Raw genomic sequence first — 24,418 nt, forward strand, 5'->3', positions numbered from 1 at the left:
TTCTCCTTGGAAAATGACGTGTTGTCTGTTGTTCAAAAGTGGTCACGTGTTAGTTGTTAGGTGTGTTCTACCACTGCATACTTGCAAAACAGTTCTGTGGACAAACACATTAGGTGCTGCGCTGAAGAGTAGGAATTCCCACCTGTATCCAGATATGTCAAACATTTACCCCTGCACCTGGAATCACAGTCTGTTCTTTGCCTCCCTCAGTTTAAATACAACACTTACAGCCTGACAGCATGGGCAAGAAATACCTTCTGGATTGATTTTTGCGGAATGCCAGTCGATCGTTAGGGAAGTTGCGAGGGAAAGACAGGATAACTGTTATTGCTCTGAACTAAACGTCTGAGTTTTGTCTGGTGGGAAGTATAGTCAACTGTGAACTTCATTTGAATCGACTATATCTCAATTTTTGTGTGATTCTGAAGAAGGTTCAGATTGAACCATCTGAGCACAGAACGAGCACATATCCATGTACATTCTCACGGTTTTCACGAAAAAATCTTCAAGATCTTGACAAACATAATACAGATACTGCTGCTCTTCTCAGTTTTCATCATTCAATATACCATGTAACTTCTTACCCAAACTTTCGGACACCTTTAGACCAGTCATTTCCTCCCAGAGTCAACTAAAGGGTCATTCCTCATGGCATGTAACAATACACATTTGTCTGTTTTCGTGTAATTTCAGAATACAATTATGCAAATGTATTTAACTCTATTCATGAAAATTCAAAAACGTAAAAGTGTTTTTAAGATACAATTTTCAGTGGTCTGTTGATGACAAATTTATTTTCTGATCTTTTCCTTTTATTGAGCTAGCGAACTTCACAGGGTTTAAATTTCAAAATTAACTCATGTATTTCTTAACTTGATTGCATGTTTCACTTGAAACACTGATTTGTCAGGATCTAATTGCGATGTTTAAGTTATATTTATGTTTATTTGATTTGTTTCCGATGTCATAAACAAACTTTTTTACTTGTATGAAGGCAACCATGTTTATACCTTTTTGAAGTATATATATAAGATAAGATACATGTACACTGTATGTGTACACGCACTTTACATCCAAGGTAATTACTGTCTCTCGAGACCACTTTCAGAAATGTCTGTTAATCATTTTTCAAAACTTTTCTCATTAATCATTAAATGGTGTTCTATCTTAGACAACATCATTTCAAGAAAAATGGATTTCTCAAAGTTTTTTTTTTTTTTTTTGCCATGCTGGCATGACATGAAATTTGCTTTTGTCTGAGTTTTCATGGTTTTCATCCACCATCGTCATGGCTGGGATTTTGTCTGTAGAACTGTGAAAACATGTAACTGGTCAATTGGTCTGGTCAGTTCTCTTCATATTCAGACAAATGTTACACTTTCACTCCTATATAAACCAGTAATAAGACGGTAACAAACGGAACTTACACCAGAAGCCGAGGTTGTTTAAGTATAAACCCGCACCTTATGTAAACTGCTGTCGTAAGGAGAGGGCAAATTTAAAAATGTCTAAAGTAATTTAGTGTTGTGATTGGTACATTTAAGCTATCCTGATTTGCGAGAATTTCTTTGGTGTTCAAAAGATTACTTCAAAAGGTAGTATTTCTCCCAAACCTCTTGCGAGAGAGGGTAAGAAAAATCTTGTATTAAGGCTTGAACCAAATTAGCTGTGTGATTTGGAATGGGTGATAGCGGATTATGATCCGACGACTGAACTGTTATTTGATAGGTTTTTGCCATGTAAGCCGTGTCGCAGTTCACACAGCTGTCAACAGGGGTAAATTAAGCCTCATAAAACGGTTGTGCTTGTGTAATTCTACTGTTCATCCACACGGCATTGACAAGTAAGCACTCTTTACAAAAACCCCACAGATCTTGCCAATCTGGTCTGAGTACTGCTCTGTTCTGCTCGTTTGTAGAAAAACCAGGATCGTAAACCTGAGAAGCTGTACAGGAGCCGATCCCGCCAGGAAATATTGTTGCTTGAAAACAGCTTTGATCTCTGCCATCAAGAAGAGACTGGAAATCAATTCTCCACGACTTTGCGCAAAGCTCGCTGGCTTCTGGACGGCGAAACACAACACACAGTTTCTGGCCTTCTCCGATCCATGGACAAATCCTTCCCAATCTGTCCAGGCACACTCAGCAAGGTGGTACCAAAAAGCACTGCAGAATTAATTTCCGCCTTTCCTTTCAATTAATTTCCAAGTGGTGTTTCCTTCCCATGAAGAATGACCGTGAAACGGTTCAGCACAGGCACTCTCCACACGATTGTTTGTAAGCACTTGTATCCGGCAATACGGACATACGATCTGATACGTCAAGGGCTGAACACACTCTTACATGTACATGTACCAAAATCTTGAATACTGTGTAATAACTATGGACAATGCCAGAAACTTATACGAAAGTTTATATACTAATATGTTCAATTTTAACAATGAACTGCAAGCTAACTCTCTTATGTACATTTCACTATACTGATGCTACACATGTACAACAACAACATTCAATTCTGAGTGCATCATTAAAAACTAATCAATTAAAAAATAAATATTTTGGTGCCTTAATTCCTCGATCTTATGGCATATGAAAGACCAATTTTCAGTGTGATATATGCACCTTTTAACTTTAATTTTGAAGATACAAATACACTGATTGGGTTGTGGAAAGTTGGGGCTTCACAAAAAGTATAATTTTATCAGCCTACAGAGCATAATGCCCTCAAAATATGTTTGGATAAATATCTTGCAAACATGCGAAAAGACTGAAGAATTACAGTAATCTAAAAAGGCCTTTTGATTTTAATCTGATTTCCTATAACTATCTAAACAGCAAGCTGAAATTTCTGATACAACTTAACAGCCACTGTACATGTACCAGAATGCAGTTTCTATTGGGCCCAACATGAGTAATATATATTTAGCAATGTAGATACATATACTTTTTCAAAGTATCAAAATACAGTATGTTCTTATTCACAGAGAAGATTAGAAGACACACATATCAATACATTTAACATCAAAGGGTGTTCCAGGCAAGCAATACTGTAAATGTAACGTCAAAAAGTCAGCAGAGCAATATGATTTGTTACAAGTTTTTTTTGGACACAATAATGCTCTGCCATTAATCACAAAACTCAGCTTTGAAATGCACTCTGTTAACAAGTATAGACACTAAGTTTCCAATCTGGAATGCGGCCGATCGCAATCTCTGACCACCATACTCCTGTTAAACTTAAGCAACTCAGTACAAAACACAGTAATGTTTCACGTAATATCATCATCATTTTGGGCTAGGTGCCAAGGCAGCACACGCCCGTAGAGTTTTGTAATGGAATTCATGCCAAAAGGGATAACCATCTCATTTTTAAATGCTGGTGCCAATGGTGTGGAAATTCAATCCGATCCAAAGTTGACAATATGGCGGGAATGTTTGGCAGGCCATGAATCAGTTAAGTGTCCAGATTATTCCAAGACTGTATACAGACAACCCGAGCATGTATAACATACATCGTAGTTGTTTTTTGAACCAATGCCAAGGTTGTACATCAGGAAGACGTCTCTCTCTCTCTCTGACATACTCCAAGACATGTTACACGATTTAATCAAGGGAGATTACTCTTGATTAAGTTACATCACACCCATAAATTTTGTTTAGTGTTAAAAGATAGATACTTGGCACGTTTCAGAGGAACTATCAAGTTTCCCAGATACATGTAGACTTATATACATTGCTAGAATTCCTGACATCATCTACTGTTATAAATTCCAACGATCATAATCATCTGGATAAAGCTTCCTCTGAATACTGGCACATTTTGTTCGCTTGTTTGTGTCTTTGAAAGATAAAACATTCTGTTTTCCAGGATATTAAATGGTATGATATGCAGTGAATTAGTCTTATGACCAGATACATTACACTGCCTCACCTGGTACTGTGCTCACCTGATGAGGTAAAGCCTCCTGTGAGACAACAAGATATTAGAACTTCATTGGTGCAGGTTAGGCATTAGAACCCCATACATGTACATGTACATGTACGTGCCAACAAAACATCAGAACCTCATTTGTGCAAGTGAGCCATTAAAGCCCCAGATACATGTATACTGGTGAGAACTTCATGTAAGCCAGAGAGGCATTAGAACCTCACTTGAGGCAGTGGTGGATTAGAGCCTCATTTGTGCAGGTTAGGCATTTGAGCCTTATACACATGCACACAAATGTGTCAGCAATGTATCAGAACCTCATTTGTGCAGGTTAGGCATTTGAGCCTTATACACGCACACAAATGTGCCAGCATAGCATCAGAATCAAGCTCAATTGTGCAAGCGAGGCATTCGAACCTCATACATGTATGTGCCAGTGAGGCATTAGAACCTCATATGTACCAGAGAGAGATTAGCCATTAGAACCTCATATCTACCAGAGAGAGATTAGACATTAGAACCTCATTTGTTTCAGAGAGGCAAGGAATCAATGTCAAGACGCTCAAGCGCTTCACACTTGGCCCCATTCCCAAAGGTCCGTATCCCAATTTGCAGTCACAAATGTCCCACCTGAGGACTGATTTCCCAAAATCAACACTTTTCACATATGCACACATTGTTTTTATTGTTTGAACAGGGGGAATGTCTATGAGAGGGTTTACATATGTTAATGATTTTGGTTAACTTAAACATGCATTCAATAGTTTTATTCATTGCACTTTTGGCAAGGTAACTGACTTACGTGTACTTTAGTACCAGTTAACCTTAAAGTGCACATTACATATGCTTAAAAAATCCCAGCACCCTGGTACACTTTTTTCAACAAAAGATGCAGTATTCCATTAAAACTTTCCCAATTGTCCGCCCACAGGCCTGTGAAAGCCCGTGGATTATGCCTTGTATATGCAAAAGCAAGTTGGAGTTGGATTCAAAACATGTGACCTAATTCTACCAAGGACTCCTGACCTCAAGAGTCTAGACTGCAAATTAAAGACAAACATGCATGAAGATATTTCAAAAGAAAACTGACCCCAGTTGAAAGAACACAAATTGGAGCGATGGTTATTTCCAGTGAACCCAAAGTCCTCTTCGTCATGCAGATATACACGTATGTACTTAGTTTGGCTGATCAAATGGTTGTCACACTGCCTCTTTGCCTTAGGAGGAGACATACATGTATACAAGCTGGAACCGGACTGATAAGCTCACACTGCACTTCCATAACATCCTCACACGATGATTGTTGCATTAATTACAGGTCTATAGAGGCCACTAATGTGTTTCGTTGCCAAAAATGAAGCTGATATGTTTTGGTTCATGATGCAAAGCAGGTGTTCTGTTAGACCATGTCAATTATCTGCGCCTACACCAATGACTGTTTTATGCAAATGATAGAAGAGAGGTACATGTATTTGATCAGTTCCTATTGTGTAAACATGTGTTAGCATTGTCAATAAATCACCAATTAATATGATGATTTTGCTGATGAGGAAAATATACATGTACATGTACATGGAAAAAAAAACATTGCTGTATTTCACCTGAAGTTTAACATTTTCCAAGTCACACATTTTACTGGATTCTGACCGATTCCTCCACAAAAAAAGACCACTTAAAAGTTTTCCCTGAAGTTTGATAAATTTATTATCAGAAAAACTTTAGTGCTGGCATCTAAAGTATCATTTTAAGGCCTTCATGTGCCTTTTTACATACATGTACATGAACCAAACTTTAGGCTACATGTACTGCAGTGAAATGTCTGGTCCAGTTTCACACATTGGTCTGTCATGTAATCAAATACATGTACAAGGCAAAACCTATGCCACATGCATCTCCAATTACACTGTATACATTGCACACAAGGCTAGACGATAATAAGTATTATTGTGAAATTTACTTTGCTTTCTTATTTACTTATTTATTTATTTATCTGACTATGGTCGCTGTACTCAAGAATTCTTCACTTAGGTGAAAATGGTCAGTTTCATGGGTGGAGGAAATTGGAGTGGCCTGGTTAAACCTACAAACTTTGACAAATTACTGATGAACTTTCATACATGTGACATACAGAAATGTACACCACAACGATAGAAGACAAGTCATCCTCAACGAATGTTAGGCTGTGCTAATGGCCATAGGAAGACATGTTGACCGTTTGTCACCAAGGTCCCAGAAACTATGAGAGGAGTGCAGCTTTATTACATGTACTTAAGTACTTGTAATTTGGTATTTAGGGATTTTTTTTCTAAGGCTTTAAATTACTCCCCACAATTCCTTTGAAACAATGCTACAGCCAAGGAAAGAGATGGCATGCATGGAGTTGGAGGAGAAAAAGGCAATATCAAATCCAAATTTATGTTTTACAGGCAGAATGAATCTTTTTCAATGTCAAGGGAGGGAATAAAATAAAACTAAAACTGAAAAATCATTTAACGTATGGGAAATGTGTCCTAGCAATTGTTCCCGTTGAAGACATATACTGTATATTTAAATGATAGGAAAGCACTGAAAAATAGGAAAATTGTCTAAAATATTAAGATCAGACAAAATAAAAAAAGTGGGTTTCCAACTTTTTTGGATTTTCTAGAGTCAGTTCGCCTGTAAAACACAAAGTAACATTGGTGTCACCAAATTTACATGACTGATCAATATATCACATTATAGTATAAATCCAGCCAAATGCTGTCCTGTAATATCACTTACCTTTTCATAAAATTTATGTTGTATCCCCATAGCATGCATGATTGCTCCTGAGACTTTGGTGTCCAGGAACTGAGTGACTTCCTGAATACTGAATGGGCCTTTCATATGCGCCATGACACCCTGCAAGGCCGTCACCAAGTCATCCCATTCCTCGCTGATTTCCTCGATCTTTGCTAAGCAGCCTCGCAACACATTCACACAGAATTTCTTGCAAGGTTTCACTCTGGTATATCCTTCGCAATGTGAACAGAACTGCAACCGTGTCAAAGCAAAGCTGCACTCTTTATCTACTACCAGGAGATCGGTGAAATTCACTGCTTTCACGATCACCGAAAGCCCTTTGAGGAACATCCTGGCTTTAGACAGGGACTTAGAAAGGCTGACAGACATTTTGTGGGGGAAATCTCCAAAGGGCTGGGGATACAAGTTCTGACGGACACCAGCTAAGCAGTCTTTGTAATCCTCGGTGAAAACAGAAAGCGATGGATCGTTCAAAATTTGGCTGAAGGCAATGGGAAATAAATCGTCGAAAAACTTGGAAACAGACAGATTAATGTTCACGTTCCTCTGAAGGATGTACTGCTGTAAATCCAGGAAAAGGGCCTTAAGAGCATCATTCATCTCCTGCCAGGGAACGTGGTACATGTCACTCAACAGCAGGTCTGTGTTGTACTGGGCACCTTCAATCATGGCCAGGAATTGTTCTGCAAAGAGAGTAAAAATAATTCATATATTTGATTCGATCGCAAATAAGCTAATTAAAACACACTGAAAATGAGATTTGCTGTTTTGACCTTTTGTCAGTGAATATAGTTACTTATTCCACCTGATTTTGAGACTTCTACTGATTTTATAAAGATATGCTCACATTGGATATGAAGATTATGTGACATTCTACTGGAAAAATGTGAGTTTCAGCATCAAAAGCAATATTTTAGCTTAATTTGTTTCTCCAATATACATAGAAATCTGCTAATGTACTTTAATCCCAATTCCAAGTATAGGTGAAGTCACTTTAGACCGATTAACATCAAACAGAATGTACGTCCGTTATGACACCACGTCTACCTTCCCCAATATCAACCCTTCACCAACATATTTGGAAACTCTTAACATACAATAGACAGAGACGCAAATTCAAAGTGATATAATGGAGGTTTAAATATTCAAGTTATTTTATTTTATTAGATTGGTGTTTTACACCATACTCAAGAATATTTCACTTATATGACGGCTGCCATTTCAAAGCTCCTCGATAGTGGCTACAAGTGCAAAATCTTAGGCTTTTGGCAAGTGAGGCAACTGTACATTCTGTAGTCAGTTAACCAGAGTTCCTGACTGCGAATTCTTACCACTAACACAAAAGACAATGTACCATATCAGTTTTAAAACTTCACCCCAAATAATGTACTTCCACAAGCAAATAAAGGTCATACCGTATCACTTTTGGTGCTGAAACCTTACATTCTTTCAGTTAGATATCAGTGTACCTTCATATACAAATCTCAAAATATTACACAAAATGAGTAACTTATTCATGGGCATAATCTTAGACCAAATACAGTATTTTTAATAGCATCTAGGGTTAACATGTAACTATAACCTACACATCCCAAAGGAGATCCACAGGAACGATTAGAGCTAATGTGAGCACTGAGGCAACAAAGGAGAACTAGAAAGTGCCAGTGAAGCGTCTGCTGGGGTTAGCAGATTTATAGAAAACACCCGTGACTACCTGATTCCTGACATTTTGTAAGTCGCGTAACCTTTCTAGCGTATGTGTCTGGCATTACACTACTACAGACACAACACTGCGCGGGAAAACTGAGGTCACGATCTCACCCCCATATCGTTACCCCGCCACTAATAGGGTGGGATGAACACAGGCTGGTTTGGTCACATACAAGCCTTGGAGGATTTTGTAGCTCTGCCAAAGCCACTCTAGCAGAGAAATCTTTGGCTAAGGACTTCAGAATACAGTCTGGCTCACAGGATCCATACCTATGGAAAGTGTGTATTAGGCTGCTTTTGTAAGAAAAACAATTTTGCATTTCTCCGTATGCTGTCTTACTTCCATCATTATAGCTTAGATTCATCAGATAGTAAAACAGATACTTTCTGAATTCATCATTAGTTGGATTCATCAAGTAAAACAGATACTTTCTCAACTCATTATAAGTTAGATTCATCAAGTAAAACAGATACTTTCTGAATTCATTATAAGTTAGGCTCATCAAGTAAAACAGATACTTTCTGAACTCATTATAAGTTAGATTCATCAAATAAAACAGATACTTTCTGAACTCATTATAAGTTAAATTCATCAAGTAAAACAGATCCTTTCTGAACTCATTATAAGTTAGACTCATCAAGTAAAACAGATACTTTCTCAACTCATTATAAGTTAGATTCATCAAGTAAAACAGATACTTTCTGAATTCATTATAAGTTAGGCTCATCAAGTAAAACAGATACTTTCTCAACTCATTATATAACTTGGATTCATCAAGTAAAACAGATCCTTTCTGAACTCATTATAAGTTAGATTCATCAAGTAAAACAGATACTTTCTCAACTCATTATAAGTTAGATTCATCAAATAAAACAGATACTTCTGGGATTCATTATAAGTTAGGCTCATCAAGTAAAACAGATACTTTCTGAATCCATTATAACTTGGATTCATCAAGTAAAACAGATACTTTCTGAACCCATTATAAGTTAGACTCATCAAGTAAAACAGATACTTTCTGAACTCATTATAAGTTAGACTCATCAAGTAAAACAGATACTTTCTGAATCCATTATAACTTGGATTCATCAAGTAAAACAGATACTTTCTGAACTCATTATAATTTGGATTCATCAAGTAAAACAGATACTTTCTGAATTCATTATAAGTTAGACTCATCAAGTAAAACAGATACTTTCTGAATTCATTATAACTTGGATTCATCAAGTAAAACAGATCCTTTCTGAATTCATTATAAGTTAGGCTCATCAAGTAAAACAGATACTTTCTCAACTCATTATAATTTGGATTCATCAAGTAAAACAGATACTTTCTCAACTCATTATAAGTTAGACTCATCAAGTAAAACAGATCCTTTCTGAACCCATTATAAGTTAGACTCATCAAGTAAAACAGATACTTTCTGAATTCATTATAAGTTAGACTCATCAAGTAAAACAGATACTTTCTGAATTCATTATAACTTGGATTCATCAAGTAAAACAGATCCTTTCTGAATTCATTATAAGTTAGGCTCATCAAGTAAAACAGATACTTTCTCAACTCATTATAATTTGGATTCATCAAGTAAAACAGATACTTTCTCAACTCATTATAAGTTAGACTCATCAAGTAAAACAGATCCTTTCTGAACTCATTATAAGTTAGACTCATCAAATAAAACAGATACTTTCTGAACTCATTATAAGTTAGGCTCATCAAGTAAAACAGATACTTTCTCAACTCATTATAAGTTAGATTCATCAAGTAAAACAGATACTTTCTGAATTCATTATAAGTTAGGCTCATCAAGTAAAACAGATACTTTCTGAACCCATTATAAGTTAGACTCATCAAGTAAAACAGATACTTTCTGAACTCATTACAAGTTAGATTCATCAAGTAAAACAGATACTTTCTGAATCCATTATAAGTTAGACTCATCAAGTAAAACAGATACTTTCTGAACTCATTATAAGTTAGACTCATCAAGTAAAACAGATCCTTTCTCAACTCATTATAAGTTAGATTCATCAAATAAAACAGATTCTTCTGGGATTCATTATAAGTTAGGCTCATCAAGTAAAACAGATACTTTCTGAATCCATTATAACTTGGATTCATCAAGTAAAACAGATACTTTCTGAACCCATTATAAGTTAGACTCATCAAGTAAAACAGATACTTTCTGAACTCATTATAAGTTAGACTCATCAAGTAAAACAGATACTTTCTGAATCCATTATAACTTGGATTCATCAAGTAAAACAGATACTTTCTGAACTCATTATAACTTGGATTCATCAAGTAAAACAGATACTTTCTGAATTCATTATAAGTTAGACTCATCAAGTAAAACAGATACTTTCTCAACTCATTATATAACTTGGATTCATCAAGTAAAACAGATCCTTTCTCAACTCATTATAAGTTAGACTCATCAAGTAAAACAGATCCTTTCTGAACTCATTATAAGTTAGACTCATCAAGTAAAACAGATACTTTCTCAACTCATTATATAACTTGGATTCATCAAGTAAAACAGATCCTTTCTCAACTCATTATAAGTTAGACTCATCAAGTAAAACAGATCCTTTCTGAACCCATTATAAGTTAGACTCATCAAGTAAAACAGATACTTTCTGAACTCATTATAAGTTAGATTCATCAAGTAAAACAGATACTTTCTGAACTCATTATAAGTTAGACTCATCAAGTAAAACAGATACTTTCTCAACTCATTATAAGTTAGATTCATCAAATAAAACAGATACTTTCTGAACTCATTATAAGTTAGGCTCATCAAGTAAAACAGATACTTTCTGAACTCATTATAAGTTAGATTCATCAAATAAAACAGATACTTTCTGAATTCATTATAAGTTAGGCTCATCAAGTAAAACAGATACTTTCTGAACTCATTATAAGTTAGATTCATCAAGTAAAACAGATACTTTCTCAACTCATTATAAGTTAGACTCATCAAGTAAAACAGATACTTTCTGAACTCATTATAAGTTAGATTCATCAAGTAAAACAGATCCTTTCTGAACTCATTATAAGTTAGACTCATCAAGTAAAACAGATACTTTCTGAACTCATTATAAGTTAGATTCATCAAGTAAAACAGATCCTTTCTGAACTCATTATAAGTTAGACTCATCAAGTAAAACAGATACTTTCTGAACTCATTATAAGTTAGATTCATCAAATAAAACAGATACTTTCTGAATTCATTATAAGTTAGACTCATCAAGTAAAACAGATACTTTCTGAACCCATTATAAGTTAGACTCATCAAGTAAAACAGATACTTTCTGAACTCATTATAAGTTAGGCTCATCAAGTAAAACAGATACTTTCTGAATTCATTATAAGTTAGACTCATCAAGTAAAACAGATCCTTTCTCAACTCATTATAAGTTAGATTCATCAAATAAAACAGATACTTTCTGAATTCATTATAAGTTAGACTCATCAAGTAAAACAGATACTTTCTGAACCCATTATAAGTTAGACTCATCAAGTAAAACAGATACTTTCTGAACTCATTATAAGTTAGATTCATCAAATAAAACAGATACTTTCTGAACTCATTATAAGTTAGACTCATCAAGTAAAACAGATCCTTTCTCAACTCATTATAAGTTAGACTCATCAAATAAAACAGATACTTCTGGGATTCATTATAAGTCAGGCTCATCAAGTAAAACAGATACTTTCTGAATTCATTATAAGTTAGACTGATCAAATAAAACAGATACTTCTGGGATTCATTATAAGTTAGATTCATCAAGTAAAACAGATACTTTCTGAACTCATTATAAGTTAGACTCATCAAGTAAAACAGATACTTCTGGGATTCATTATAAGTTAGATTCATCAAGTAAAACAGATACTTCTGGAATTCATCTCATCACTTTTTCAGTTATTGAGGAAACTACATGCATAGCAATGTATTACTAATTAGAGTGCCTCCGCTCAGAGCTCATTCCTTATATAGCTAAATATATAAATCATGCACATTTATTTATTTATCTGACGATGATTTGACACAATGCTCAAGAAGGGTGCTCAATCAGTTTTACTGGCGAGGCAAACCAGGGTGCACCCTCCTGGCTTATTGCTGCAGTAGAACGAATGAATGAGAACGCATTTTAGCCTGCAACCTCATCGGGCAGGTGAGATAAGAATGAAAGAAAATATGCATCTAGTGACCCACTCCTATGTAACTCACAGGTGTAGCCAAGTTACATGTAGCCTGGACAACAACAACTGAGGTATATACTGTAATTTACCAAAAGTCAGGCATACCGGGATGTAAAAATGCCCATTCACCAGCAACCAAAGGCATCAAAATGATTCATTTGATGCCAAGAGTTAAGATGCAATACAGTATACTCTAATTCTTCAACCTTTTCAGCCACCTCTACAACCAATATTTTGAAATATTCGGAGAGAACTTTAGGGTATAGAGAAGCTTGCATATTTAATAGCACAAAGAAATCATTTTAGTGCCATTTTCACAATAATTGTTTGCATACATTTCACTGAAGAAAGTTGAAAAGGTTGAAAATTTTAATACAGTATGTAGCTCCAATATCTACCAATACCAATATTGTCACTCACAATTTAAGTAACTGTCTCACAAAGAATTCACTTGGTGGGCCATTTAAATCCACTGTTCTGTGACACAATCTATCTTAGCACAGTTCACCCATACATTCCTGCAACGTATTAATCATTCCACAAAGTAACACCTTCCTTACACATGAAAAAAGAGACACCTCTTCATGGGGGATAAAAAAAAAAAGATTAGTTGTTTCTTTTTTTCTCCAGTTCTGAAGACGGCAAGTGGAGACATCCCCCCATGAACTGGAGTGGCTCTCTCATAAATTGGGGAGCAATGAAGGTAAATCTGAATAGATGACACTGACACACCGTTTATCTGCAGGCAATCAGCTTGTTGCAGGCAAGTTTAAGATAAGGTGCTGATTTATTAGGGCCAGACATGGCATCTCCTGCCTCCATCCTAACAGCGTTGGATTATAGGTCTACGGAGTTCAGTGCCATCCTGCACTTACTTTTACTACGCATATAAAAAGCGAGCTTTTTTATAGTTTATATACGCTGGCAGTTTAGTGCAAAAATATTTTTACCTGATTGACACTTTATAAAATTAAAACTATTCACTTAATTACATACTGTATGTTGGATATTTTGTTCATCTAAATCCACAGCAAAGATGTGAAAAGACATACAGGTTATACCTGAATCTTCAGTAATTCCCAATATGCAATCCAAATGCAGTCACTCCATTCCAACCATGGAACACACTGTTCTCAACCTTATAACATCTTGTAGAGCTACATGTACCTATTTTAACAATTCTTATCCACTTTTTCAAAGTAACAAAGCTTAGGCGTACCTTTCTATAATATCTGGAATCCAGAGACCCTACCACACATTTTCATGCAAGTAATTAGATATTACTCCTAAGGTTATTGTCTCCTTATCCAACATGGCTGACATTGTGAAGACATTTGGCTACTTGACTTGCATCAGCAGGTAAAAATCTAAGAACTACCTGTGACATAGCTGAGCAAAGATTATACCTCTATTGTTCATTGAGATACACTATACGCACATTTCAAAACCATCAATCCCCCTACAAAATATATTCTTATCTTCAAATAATCTCCATTAAACTTCCCTGACGACATTGAATTTGCTGCCACTGAAGGTAAAATATGATATGTAGGATTACAGGGGATTAGGATGGCCGAGTTAATGACTAAAAGCACAATGCTGAGCAAGGCCTGGCATTTCTGACATGAGTACCTGTAATTTAGTCCAATTCCCTGGCTCAGGTGTGCAAATCTCAGGTCTGTCAGGCTGATGAAAACCAATCAATATGTACGTTCAAAGGCCAGGTAAATCAGCTTTCATGTCATTCTCAGCACACAGGCAGTAGATCAAACAGCAAAATATTGAGCGAGTCAATTAGTACTGAATAAATTTACCCAACGTTTTGTTTGTGTCACCATGCTTTATTTTCCAATTATTGCTGCATGGTGGAAAAGGCATCAGAGCTTATGTGAAGGGGTTGGAGATTAGCGCTTTAATGTACATTATACTGTAATAATACAGCAAGTGCCAACAGGTTAGAGCAGAATACACACAGGTAGACCTGTAAATGTAAGGTGATGCCTCAATAAATAAATAAACCCAATAGACGCACACTCCAGCACATCAATATTGGATATTGGATATGGATGCAATTTTTAAAAAAATTGTTTTTCAGAGTTTATGAAGTCAAATTCCTTTAACTTCTGATATGTTAGTCAGGATATACTCTATTTTTATGCTGACATATAGAAAATACATGTAGTTTAACAGCTGTTTTAGCCTACGTTTCCTTCACTTTGCCATGACCTAATAATAATCAGTAATACATGTGTGCATGTAATACCGAGTTTAATTCTTGGCGGTGTCTACAGCTAGCTATATGTACCTCTGCCAGAAAAGGAATCCTGACCCAAATCAGTTTCTTTCGGGGTGGATATATGAAAGATCTAAATTTTGATCTACGAAATAATCAATGTAACAACATCATTTTATGGTAAAGACCCCAATTTTAATGGACTAAATGATAAAGTTAAGCACGCACTGTATTTTAGACAAGCTTTAGACATTTTATACATGCTTTAGACATGGCTTAAACCTATCCTGCTGATAACCGTACACTGTATCCAAGAATATTTCACTTATACAATAGTGGTCATCACTACGACTGATCGTAGCTACTGTTCACCTTACGCATGGCACAAATACAATGTACGCCTAATTCTTGACAATTGTTGACAGAATGCACCCTGTCTGTAATGCTGCACAGCTGTCTACCACATGTCCAATTCGCACATGCACGTATATAATCCCTGCGAATCGGCTGACTAGTGTGTTTATGGTTTTATTCTGTGCGGAAATTCACTCTGTACTTTGTGTTTATCACCACTTGCGGTTTATTTGTGTTGCGAGGTTCACAAGTATTTGTGGTTGTGACTGGAAGATTTGGCGGTTCACTAGTACACATAGGCATGGAATAACAGAAACCCACTAGAGACTGTTTTCAAACAACCTTTTCGCAAAGTGCAGAAAGTTTGCTTTCCACTTTGTCTTGAAAGGAAGTGTTGGGTTGTTTGGTGCTATACAATGCTACATGCAAGAACACTCAGAAATTCAAATAAATAAACCACAAATCAAATCAGATCAGCAAATGGAACTACCTTCAACTGTCACAATACACATGTCACTATACACATGTAATCACTTTGGTAGAATAAAAAAGCTTAGCTGCAATACTTCCAAAGTCACAAACTAATTAATTCCTCAACCGTTTTGCATATGAACAGCAACTTTTAGAGCAATTTAGGCATATTTACAATTAGAGTTTGGAAACAACATTAATTTGATTGGCCAGTTTCAAGGCTTCACAAAAAGTATCAGTCTTCAGAGAAAGATGCCTTTAGAATATGTCTGAAAAAACCTTAGAAACATGCTGAAAGGTAGAAGAATTACAGTATCAGTACTAGTTCAATCATTCATTCAAATAATCCAAATGGGATTGTGTACTTCAACTTGTCAAATTTGCTAGATTCATGTTTTGTAAGGGTTAAATCACCAAACAATGATGAAAAAACAAAGGTTTACACCTTTGGATACAAAAATAATGGTAATAAAGAGTTTATGATTGGCAGAAATACTCATATGCATATAGGGAACCATATTCAACTCTTTACTTGGCGATGGGCAAAATCATGAGAGAAATGGTATCTGTGCAATCCCAAATTCTGGAAGAGGACTTTTGCAATGGTAAATAATTAAAAAAAGGCTTTACTTGGCCATGGACAAAATCATGAGAGAAATGGTATCTGTGCAATCCCAAATTCTGGAAGAGGACTTTTGCAATGGTAAACAATTAAAAAAGGCTTTACTTGGCGATGGACAAAATCATGAGAGAAATGGTATCTGTGCAATCCTAAATTCTGGAAGAGGACTTTTGCAATGGTAAATAATTTAAAAAAAGGCTTTACTTGGCGATGGACAAAATCATGAGAGAAATGGTATGTATGCAATCCCAAATTCTGGAAGAGGACTTTTGCAATGGTAAATAATTTAAAAAAAGGCTTTACTTGGCGATGGACAAAATCATGAGAGAAATGATATGTATGCAATCCCAAATTCTGGAAGAGGAATTTTGCAATGGTAAATAATTTAAAAAAAGGCTTTACTTGGCGATGAACAAAATCATGAGAGAATAGGATAAGGGCTACACAGGCCTCGTATGAATTCATTTGTGTCTATTACGACACCCACTGTGCTTCAGAAACATGAGATTTGTGGCACCTAGTGTGTACTGCGTTTCATTATAATCTGACAACACTGTCACGAAGGACTGATCCCTTTTCACCTGTATCTGGGGTAGGATGATGGACACATCTTTTATACTGTCTAATGAAACACTATAACCATCAGACCATGTCAACTTAAATGTTTGTTGGGATTCTCTCCTTCCACTAACAAAAGCTCTGTTCTTCAGTCAATTGATTGGCCTTTGACCAATGAGGTCCAGGGTTCAAATCCATCTCCTCAAGCTGTGGTTATTAGTCAGAAGATTTGCCACATGTCAAAAGGAAGGTTAATTTACTCATTGGTTAACCTGACTGGTTTTGTACTCATATAAGTGAATATTTCTTGTGTACAGCTCTGGAAATACCAATAATAAATAATTACATAAATATAAATACACATGTGTTCAGTGTTAGCAAATTATATCTCTATATGTATCTATTTCCAGTTTTAGAAAAACACATTTGTTTGAAATGAGCTACACATATAATGAAATTTGTATGGCCTCAAGATCCAAGGAGGATTCAGGGATCAAAGGCCTTTTTCAGGCAGAATTTCTTCTTATGAGCTGATATCTGTCAGTTTTTGTGTGACACCTGAATCACACATCTAGCAGACTATGACAGATCTCATTCTGTACGTTTTCTTTAATCTTTACCTGCCAAATTACCTGACCTAGAAACCAGCTCAAAGAAAATCTTGTGTGAGCAACCACAGTATACATACACGTACAGGTATATACAAGTATCTAAACGCAATACCATCAAATTTTCAGGAGAATATGAGTTAAAAAAAAGAAAAGAAAATTAGATCCATGTATTCTCTGTTCAGAAGTAGAGAATTTGTCAAATTATACCTGTGGAGCTAGAATTCACCTGCATGACAATGAACCTGTCAGAATTACCTGTCTGATATAAACAATCACCTGAACAGAAATCCCCTGGATAATAATATAGCACCTGAACAGAATTCCCCTGCATTACAATACACATGAAAAGATTTCACCTGGATAATAATACACTTAAACAGACTTCACCTGCATCATAATGAATACCCCTAAACAGAATTCCCCTTAAAAAACCCAAAGAAGAGTTCACGTGCAGTGTCATAATACACCAGAACAGAATTCACCCCCAGCATAATGTCAGAGTATGTAACTCCTTCATGGTAATACACATCTACCGAAGACTTTGCAACATAGAATTCAATCAGCATGCTGAAAATTTTCAGCGTCATTAACAACTGAAATTTATTCAAATATATGGTATATCGTTTCACATGCATTATTGTTGTGGACACCATGTAACCCATTTAATGTCTCTGTTTCTAGCATTCCCCTTCCTTTTCACCAAACCCCTCATTAAAATATACCCCACCCTCAGGTCACCCATTTGTCATATGTGTATGTGATCAGGTAAATGATGGGTGGTACCAACAGAGTTGTACCCCTCAGATATTGGACAATCTGGCTTCCACACACAACTGTGAGTGCTCACACACCATACACAGTACTGAATGCTCTACAGGCCAGGGCCAGTGTGCCCACAGCCTCTATGCCCTCTGCCCAACAGACTGAGGCTTGTACTGTGTTCTCAGTCTGTTAAGTCAACAGGGGTGAGCTCTGTGTTGTAGGGGCATAAGGAGGCAGACTGTGTGATGGGTGGGGGTATCAGATAACTTCTTCACACTGTCCACAGTAAATACTCTACTAGTTTGTAACTGGTGATATTAATGGAGACACGTTAATGAGTATCAAAAACAGGTCAATCAAATCAGTTCTCTTATTAATGTTGCACCTCACAGTTTCTGTATACCATTCATCATCAACCTTTTCAACATCTAAATCACTTTTTTCATTGAAATTTATGCATATGAGAGTAAGCCTTCGTTTATTCATTTGATTGGTGTTCATTTTTTGTGTATATGCACATATATGCATGTACTTCCATCACTGATACAATTTTAAACTGCTTAGAATACATTGTAAAATATGGCAATACAGCCTGTATGACTTCTAAAGGTGATCATGCATTTTATAACAGAATTGATCAATTCATATCCATGCTTGATCGGACGTACAGTATCTACAGGGCCAAACAGTGTCTTCTAATTGGGCTGCCTTTTTAGTAGGTTAATTCGCACTACGGTAATCTCAGATATTGAGAAACCAGAAATCAATGCCAAATCCGAAAATTCTGCATACGAAAGGGCATTAATTTTCAGTGGAATTTATACATTTATAATATTATTTTAGAGACAAAGCTACATTGGTTGGATTGGCCAATTTCACGGCTTCACACAAAGTATAATTTTAACAGTCTACATAGAATAATGCTTTCAGAATATGTCTGAATAAACACTTAGCAAACATGCGAAAAGGTTGAAGAATTACATTATCAATGGCTGGTTTGTTTGCTACGTGTAGGCCAACACAGAGCTCTTTTTAAATGGTAGGGTCATTTAAATAATCCCTGGTAAGGTGGACCAGAGACCTTTCCTATGTCAACCCTAACACAGGGCAGGATCTACTGAGCTAAGTCCTTCATCCAGTCTGTAACTGTCAGGTAATATTCAGGTCAGACACCTAAAGCCTGGAGGCGAAGGGGGGCGGTGAGATGACCTTACCCAGACACAGGCCTGTTCTATAGTGTACATCTCATCTTACCCCAGGGCTTTGTTATTAACCTTGAGTGCTCCTGGATACCTATACCTGAGCATTGGAAACTACATGTAGGTATACTGTAGGTAGGGTACTTGACTAGAACGACTCTCCAACCCTTGATACCGTGAAGTGCATATTACTACTGTTAACCACAAGTTTACTTTACTCCTGCTTTGAATATCACCTCTTGAAATGCCAGATAATTTACTGTCTTTGTTCGAAATGCTTGAAAGACATGATATACCTGCTGAGCTCAGGTATTTTGTCTGAAATTGGCTCTCAAAAAGCTGAACGAGTCCACAGGTAACTTTTGACCTACATACATGGAGAAGATATTTTTAATGACACAAATTCTAGGCATGACAATTACCTTGGACAGGTAAAACATGATTAGTGCTTACACCCATTTATGGTACCACACCACCCATATGCCTACCCCCCAGTACCCCTTTGCATAGTTTCCTCCCACCATAATGCTAGCTGCCATCATATAAGTGAAATATTCTTGAGTACAGGGTAAAACACCAATCAAACAATCATCCCCCCCCATTCCCTCCTCCCAAAAATTCAGATATCAGACAATTCAAGTTCAAGAATATCTCATAGTTTTCATTTCCATGCCTACTGCTTTCAATGCCGGACTATTTGATGAAGATACACATATATGGTATGAGTGTATATAGTTTATTGGTACAAGTAATTTTTGGCTTTCAAAATCGCTAATAAGTCTTGACTGCTTTTGAAAGCTTACAAAAGGGGAGATTGATACTGTCTCATTCGACTGATGTACATACAGCTTCGGTCAAAATTACTCTGATCTATTACAAGTATGAATTGTATGAATTTTGACCTACTTGCATACTTCCATTTGTTATCCAAACTTAAAATGTAGATATATATATCTATATAGATATATATGTAGACATTATGTATACACATCGACAGTAAAACCAACGAGCTGAGTGGACAGATAATTTACCAGGTGTCTAAAAATAAATGGATAAAGTGCATGATTGTGGCTAACCCTGATGAGAGATCAATTTCCTTACAGGTGCCAATATGGCTGCCCTTCTAACAGGTTTTTCCACATTACCTTACAAAAAAAAAAAAAAAAAAAATGGAGCTGGATTTTTCAGTGATTTACGGACTTGCTGAGACCAATACTGCTGTCAACACTTGAGACATGGGAGCTGTGGTAAGGAGTACTTTAGATCTGCCCCAGAGGAAAGTTACTGTACTTCCTCCATTACTTCAGCCCACACAGTAATTCATAAAATTATGTACTTTCTTCTCTGGAATGATCCACTGCAAAAGACAAAGGCCTGAGATTTGACCACAGACATGTTTGGATTGCTAGTATGCCCACACATCCTTGTATATATATATTATATATATATATATATACATGTATATATATGTTTAAAGTTTATTCTGTGCTACCCTAATTCTTCAAGCTTTTCAACTGTCTCTGCAACCAATATTTTGATAATTCTGAGAGAACTATGCAGTGAAGAGATTAATAGCGTGCACAGTTTTATGAATCTTGCATCTTTAATGACAAAAACAAATCATTTTTAGCATCATTTTCCTAATCACTGCATGCACTTCAGTAGTTGAAAATGTTGAAGATTTACAGTAAATGCAATTTGATGCAGCGATTTGATAAATATACATTAGGGAAATCGTATCTTTACATATACCTTTAGGCGACATTTACTGTGTGTTTTACGTCTGTGCCAACACTAAAAATATCCCAAAATGGACTGAAAACAAAATTAAAAATCCAGCTTTTCATTTTATCTGATCTTAATGTTTTTTTTTTATCATTTTCCAGTTTTATTAAAGTCAGATGCTTTTTCAGTTTATATTTTATACCCTGAACCTCAGACTTTGACGAGAAGATCTTCTCGTATAACCAAAATTTTAATTGCTGTTGCCCTAGAAGAGAAAGAAGGGACTTAAAGTTGCAACTAATGGCATTTGTATATTTTTCTTCAATGGGAAATCCTGACAATTCTTCATTAGACAGACACTGGAGAGGAAAACTCACCATCTGCTCCCAGCTAGAGTGTATGTATACTGTCATGAATGATAACAGCAACTGGACTCTGGATTTCTTCCATTATCTGTAGACAAACTGCCATCAAAGTAAGTGTCAGAAGCTTCAAACATCAGCCTCTGGGCATGAGCTATCCTTATCAGTACATGTACAGCCCCACACAGACTTATCTCAGCACCCCTCAAGTATGCCACAAGGGTGGTGTGCCATATCCCCTACCCCCAAGGGTCAGTACAAATTGCCTGTCCACTAGCCTTGGAACCCCTGGTCCATAGAGATGTGATAAACTGTTTTTTATATTGGACATTTCAGTGATAATCATAAACTGCTTTCCTAAGTTCACAGCATGGGAAAATACAACCCTGTAGCATACTGAAAATTAATATATATATATATATATAATATATTATATATATATATGTAGTTGTAAAAAGCAAAACACAATTTACACTGTATGATCCTAGACAGATGTATCAAGAATGCAACTTCAATTTTACATCTTCTTGAATGTTGAAGTCAGCCAACTGAAGTGAAGGTATTAAGTATTCTGAAGTCCCAATATACACATTTCATAACTCAAAAACTGCAACTTTCTTTGATCTGCAAAAACCAATACAGCCAGAGTCCATTGTATTTTTTTCTACAGCAGCTTTTATGTTGCTGTGGTTTCCTTTTGTACTACAACTGCCCTCCCAGAATAGCCAAATGGTTTGCCTTTGAGCTTCTGAGGAATGTGCAGGGCCGTGATGTTATTGTAGGCCATGGCCCTCACTGCAGGCTAGCCAGGCTGCTGGATGTTTACCATCTCCCTGACAAGTGTTGTTGTTGCTACTGTGAAATGATATGTGCGCAATCACACAGCAGAAGCAGATTGCAAGCCTGGGCTATTCCAAGCATCCCAGCCAGCTCTGCAGTGTTGTTGTTGTTGTTGTAAAGGACAATTTCAATGACCCAAATTCCTCAACCTGGTCGCATATAAAAGAGTAACTTTCAGTGCAATTCAGACATATTTTGCATTTGATTTTGGAAACAAATTACAAATGTTGGATTTGACAGTTTCAGGGCTTCACAAAAAATATAACTTTATCAGTCAACTCAGAATAATGCCTTCAAAATACGCTTGAATAAACACCTGGCAAACAGGAGAAAAGGTTGAAGAATTACAGTACCTACAGAACAGTTATATGGTACAAAGTCAAAGCAAATTTGACAGAAGATATGAAATATATACTCTATATAAAACTTTATTTGGGAAATATGCTTCTACATACAGTTATAAGTACGGGTAGAACAAAGACCTCACTGGCTGTTTGAGAGTGTACTATAGGGCAATTTCAGCCCTACAGTGAAAACAGGGGCAGGAAAACTCTCTATATTGTTGAAAACCCCAACAATTTTAGAACAACAGCTAACAAAAAGCCGTTTTCATCACATTGCATCCCTTTGAAAATGAGATCAAAAATGTAATGATATTTCAAGAATTGAGTCCATTAAGTGACCTTGGGTGACTATGATGACGACTACATTTTGAGTTCGGAACATAAAATTTACAAACACATGAAAAGCTCATTACAGGTATAGTCAATCTAAAAATGTTTTGCAAGGGAATAGCCTGTCATGATAACAGAGTGGTTAATTTCAAACTGTTTTGGAAAGGAATGGTCAACTTAAAATGCTTTGGTAAAAGAAATGCAGAAATTTGGGGATACTATACTGATCTGAAAATTGAACAAAACTCAAATATCAAATACTTGTAAGCGCATGTTTACTTTTTCCCATTTTACATATTTATGCCCACTTCATGAGCACTAGTCTGACGTAACCAAGTCTATAAAGTTCCAAGGTCTATTTCCATCAGATTGGCACGCTTTCAAAGGTCCTTCAAGGAAATTGCAAATTTTAGGTTTCTGTCTAGACATGCAATCTGGTCCAAAGGTCGAATTATGAAGCAAGTATATAGTGAAAATTGCGAAAGACTGAGCAATACAGCACTTACGTTTCTGATGGAGAAAATTAGCTCAATTATGCACCTCAAAATGAACATAATAGCTGTGAATAACATCAATTACACTGTTTCACCCTGTATTAACCAAAATTAGCACCCAATTTTGACTAGTGGTTTGTTATCCAAATATACATTCCGTAACAGCTCATTATATAATAGCCAGTACTCACACACTAAACAATGCACGACCCCTTTAGTAACAAATGAACTTCTCTAAAGCAACAGTCTAACGATTGTTGAGTCTTAAGATTCGTGAGTTCCAGTAGGGGTGACTGGTACTGGAGTTTTGATACAAACTGTATAGGATGCAAAAGCTTTGTCCGGTGAAGAAAATACGAGCTTATTATTTTTGCTCCGGAAGAAGCCGTTTAAGTTCAGTCTTACGTAAGACTACGGCAGGACGTGTCAAACTTAAAGTTCTCCTTAAATGAGCAAGATAATGAGGTGTTAATCTGAGAAATGTGAAAACCAATCTAGCACGAAACTGACACTTAATTGGTCAGAGTGCTGAGCAGGAAATGAGATTAAAACAAAATCACAGGAAATACATGTTTTGAAGATTTCATCTCCTTACGAATTGAAGAATCTTCCAGAGTGCTGATAAATATTGAATATTTTGGTGACAAGTCTTAAAATTGTTTCCATTTCCGGCACAGAGTTGTATCAAATACAATGTGCCTATTCTGATTTCCATATGCTAGAGGTTCAAACCTTCTTGTACACTGTTGGTATGTGAATCATTAAAAAACATCATTTAATATCAAATCTATTTAAATTCAGCTGTACGTGGGAAGGTCTGGCAACAATCTGCGGATGGTCCTGGGTTTCCCTTGGTCTTTGCCCGGTTTCCTCCCCCTCATA

General features: G+C 36.2%; 1 protein-coding gene across 1 annotated transcript in view; it reads right to left on the bottom strand.

Annotated features, from left to right (window-relative positions):
- Window positions 1–24,418, bottom strand: part of LOC135479030 (glypican-5-like) — a 90,794-nt gene that overhangs the window by 33,731 nt on the left and 32,645 nt on the right. The window contains exon 3 of the mRNA XM_064758738.1: window positions 6,691–7,394. Within this exon, the coding sequence (XP_064614808.1) occupies window positions 6,691–7,394 (704 nt within the window). The remainder of the gene's footprint in view (window positions 1–6,690; window positions 7,395–24,418) is intronic.

This window comes from Liolophura sinensis, chromosome 12 (assembly GCF_032854445.1).
Source record: "Liolophura sinensis isolate JHLJ2023 chromosome 12, CUHK_Ljap_v2, whole genome shotgun sequence".
NCBI classification, from domain to species: Eukaryota; Metazoa; Mollusca; class Polyplacophora; order Chitonida; family Chitonidae; genus Liolophura; species Liolophura sinensis.